Here is a 4354-nt window from a genome sequence, read left to right on the forward strand (position 1 = left end):
ATATAATAGTAACCATGATTCAGCTGCAATCCACGTTTCGAAGAAGGAGAGATGGCGAAGATCGGTCATCTGGGAGCACGTGCAGTATTTTGCTTCTCTGACCAAACTCAACGTAACTAGCCCCATCATCGTCATTCTCGTCGGAAGCGAGGAAGCGGCGGTCAAGGCTCACAGGTTCCACCTTCCGCCGACCTTTTTCCTACCATTTCCCTTCATCGATGCGTGCTCCGCTTCATGTTTCTCGATCATGCATGCTTCCCGCGTTTGAAACTGCATGCAGGCATCTTCTGAGATCTGGATTTCTCGTCCAACCAATCAGACCGCCCGTGGTGCCACCCAACTCAAGCAGGTTTCAAATTGCCCTGTATGTGAACCAGATAGGCAGGGTCTATTTCAACCGAGATTGATTGATTGTTGAACTACTGGCAGGTTGCGAATTACTCTTAGCTCAGCTCATACCTCGGACGACATCAGAAGGCTTGTTGACGCGCTCGCTCCTTGGCTCCCGGCTCAACATGCCGAGCAGGGTTGCGCTTCAGTTTCAAGATTATAAGCAATGGACCACTATTGGTGATATAATAAAGATATAACAGTATAACCACTATATATGTCTTATGTTAATTCGAATTACGTGTTTTCTGTAACACCGGGTGATAATCGTGTCACCACTACATATATAATAAAGATAATCCGCTATGCCTCCGAATGACTGGCAAGCTATGGTCATGTTTGTTTAGCCCATGGATTATTTTGTGGGGTAGCGTAACAGGGTACATTATTTTGCGGACTATATAATCTACTTGCCTAGATTATCATAAGTGTGTGGCCAGGCCTCAGTTGACTAAGACTTAACCAACTCTCCGTCAAGTGATATAACATGTAAAAAAGGAAAAAAAACTCAAAACAAATTTTGGCACGAATCTCAATGTAAAATCTCACGAATATAGTATCGACTCAGACGTAACCAAGTCTCAGTCGACTGAGATTTAGCAAGACTGTTATCATAATCTCATAAATTGCCTTGAGGGGGCTTATTGCAGATTATTTTTTGTTCTTTTACTGTAAGAGTTATCCAACATGTTATTTACCCATCAATGCCATCACAATATTTGAAACCCTATCTTGTTCCGCTCGACATGTGACGCCCATTCTTCCATCAATGCGCTCCACTAAATCTCCCTGTTCTCACTTCACCCAAATCCTCCAAACCCTAGTGCAAAATCGGGTAGATCCGGAGATCCGGGGATTCTTCTATTGGAATTGTTTGGCTTAGCCTATTTATTATTTACAATAATTCCTACGGAAATCCCCGAGGCCCATGTGGCCTGTTTATTGTCTCCATAACTTGTTGTGTATTGTGATGCCCTGTTTGCAATATGCATCATATTCCTAGTCTCATATCAATCATGTGGGACATGGTTCATAATAACACATTAGTGTGTTCAAACTCACGGGGTGATATAATCCACCATGCCACAAGGGTGAATAGGCAAGTTATGGCCATGTTTGTTTACATCATGTGGATGGCAGACAACAAGGCAGATTGTTTTGTAGATTATATAATCCACTTACCTAGATTATCATAATCTCATAAGTTTTCTTGGGCAGTGTCCGCGGGATGACCCCCAGGTATGCTCAAGGAGACAAGTCAACATTTCAAAACATCGAGACGGCTCGACTCCCTCGTTACCCCCTTCGGCCGTCTCCTCCCGCTGGAGGTCGGCTGGACATAGCGTCTCTGTCGAGCCAGCTGGTGGCAGCCGGCGGGGTCAGCACCTGTCACATCCAACCATACCAGTAACAGGGGCGAGACGCCCCCCGCCGCATGGGGGCGTGGCTACATTGTCGTCGGTACCGCTGACCGAGGCGATCAACGCCCGGGCGGTCCGGCACTATTGAAGCGTTGTGCCCACCACTCCATGACGCCACCATTTACATGCTACAGCGACAAGCGGTCGGCGGGCCCCACAACCAATAGGACTCTGCAGCGGGCAGGCCCCACTGGAGGCCAGAGACACTGGCAGTGAGGGTCCACCCTCTTTCTCGGATATTTTGTAGCATGGGTGGTCCTATACTTGGACCTCCTAGGAGCCCCCCAGAGCGGGGGGGCTCATTCTTTTCCACCACATCCACATACACACACGCATGAGGGGGAGAGCAGAGCTAGAGCCCTCTTCTTCCTCCTTTGATACAACTCTAGGAGCAACCTTGTAACTCTATCTTCTTCTGCAACATGCGATGCCATTTCTCTCCTATCAATGCACTCTTCCAGTGCAAAATTGGCTCGAGTTGGTGCTTCTTCGGCAAGCCAATGGAGCCAATCGATGTTGACAATGCGGAGTAGAACCTCCATTGCACTAGTTTTCATATATTTCTTGAGCATAGTTGGCACCGTTGAAAGAACATGCGGTGCCTTCATGTTTGATTTTGGTAATTAATGACAATCTCTATGGACTAATGGTTGCCTTGAGTTATATTTGAAGGATTTGTCCATAGGCTTTTCTTGGAGTCCATTTGTTGGTTTCAAGGAGAGTTCGTGATGACCAAGGTGCTATTCAAGGAATTACCTAAAGATTGGTCATGTGAGAGGCTGATCAAGACTAAGTTAAGGAGTGAATCAAGTTGACCAACACACAAAGCATAGAAGATGTACCGAGAGGGATCAAGTGATCCCATGGTATGGTAAGCACTGCCAATTATGCTTTGTGTACTAACCCATGGTCTTCGTGAGAGTTCATTGTAGGGTTAGGTTGTAGTGTGCATTTTCAAGTGATGCATCATGAAGAGATCAAGTGCTTGAAGATTGTCATCCATTGTGGTGACAATGGACTTGTGAATATGTGCCGAAGAGTGGCTCACCCATAGTGGAGTATGGGGGAGCAAACTACTAGTCTTCACCGAGCCAACGCAATCAAGAAAGGTGGTCCAACTTGAGGAAGTCAAGATCGTCTACATTTAGCTCAAGTGGACTTTGTTCAAGGCAAAGGTTTGGCCTTGATAGGTTCTCTATTTTACCGGTCTCATGGTGGTAGTTTGGAGACCGGGTTATAGGATCGATTGTCGTACTATCAAGGGGGGCTCCCAAGTGAGTAGCTTCATCGCATCGTTCGTAGAGAGCTCAAACCATTGCATGCTTGCACCACCTTTCTTGGTTCTTGTTTGGTTTTATCCATGTGAGATTTGGAGCTTATGGTCATCTTCCTGACAAGCTCGAGTTCATCGAAAACGGAGTTCACATGCTTCTTCTATTGCGTTTTCGGTGTTGGAGGTTTTGCCAGTCTTATTCTAGGAAGGGTTCTCACCATTTTCTTATGGGCCTTTTCTAATTTCCTTATTATTGTTATTTCTATCAAGATTGTGTTAGCCCTTGTCGCTAGCTTTCCAACAAACTTGGTTATGTTGAATTCGGAGTCCGTTTGCAGAAGTTGTGTCAGTTTTGGTGTCCTTAAAAAGGCTGCAGCGGTACTACCTGCTACCTTTTGAGCATGCGTTAGTTTTTCCCTTGAAGAGGAAATGGTGATGCAGCAAAGTAGCCTAAGTATTTCCCTCAGTTTTTGAGAACCAAGATATCAATCCAGTAGGAGGCTACACGCAAGTCCCTCGTACCTACAGAAACAAATAAGAACCTTGCAACCAACTCGACAAAGGGGTTGTCAATCCCTTCACGGCCACTTGCAAAAGTGAGATCTGATAGAGATAATAAATATTTTTGGTATTTTTATGATATAGATTGGAAAGTAAAGATTGCAAAATAAAGTAGATCGGAAACTTATATGATGGAAAATATACCCGGGGGCCATAGGTTTCACTAGTGGCTTCTCTCAAGATAGCATAAGTATTACGGTGGGTGAACAATTTACTGTCGAGCAATTGATAGAAAAGTGCATAATTATGAGAATATCTAGGCATGATCATGTATATAGGCATCACGTCCGCGACAAGTAGATCGAAACGATTCTGCATCTACTACTATTACGCCACACATTGACCGCTATCCAGCATGCATCTAGAGTATTAAGTTCATAAGAACAGAGTAACGCATTAGGCAAGATGACATGATGTAGAGGGATAAACTCAAGGAATATGATATAAACCCCATCTTTTTATCCTCGATGGCAACAATACAATACGTGCCTTGCTGCCCCTGCTGTCACTGGGAAAGGACACTGCAAGATTGAACCCAAAGCTAAGCACTTCTCCCATTGCAAGAAAGATCAATCTAGTAGGCCAAACCAAACTGATAATTCGAAGAGACTTGCAAAGATAACAAATCATACATAAAAGAATTCAGAGAAGATCCAAATATTGTTCATAGATAATCTTGATCATAAACCCACAATTTATCGGATCTCGC

The 4354-nt window shown here is 44.5% G+C and overlaps 1 protein-coding gene across 3 annotated transcripts in view; it reads left to right on the plus strand.

Moving 5' to 3' along the window:
• Window positions 1–715, plus strand: part of LOC119281480 (8-amino-7-oxononanoate synthase-like) — a 4687-nt gene extending 3972 nt beyond the window's left edge. The window contains exons 9-11 of one of the 3 annotated variants that reach the window (XM_037561991.1): window positions 24–174; window positions 281–364; window positions 430–715. In XM_037561991.1, coding sequence (XP_037417888.1) covers window positions 24–174; window positions 281–364; window positions 430–553 — 359 coding nt within the window. In that variant the 3' untranslated portion in view covers window positions 554–715. Of the gene's footprint in view, window positions 1–9; window positions 175–280; window positions 365–429 lie in introns of those variants that run through there. The other 2 variants (XM_037561992.1, XR_005138427.1) reach the window with 2 other exon arrangements.
• Window positions 716–4354: the final 3639 nt, after the last annotated feature.

This window comes from Triticum dicoccoides, chromosome 3B, assembly GCF_002162155.2.
Source record: "Triticum dicoccoides isolate Atlit2015 ecotype Zavitan chromosome 3B, WEW_v2.0, whole genome shotgun sequence".
Classification (NCBI taxonomy): Eukaryota; Viridiplantae; Streptophyta; class Magnoliopsida; order Poales; family Poaceae; genus Triticum; species Triticum dicoccoides.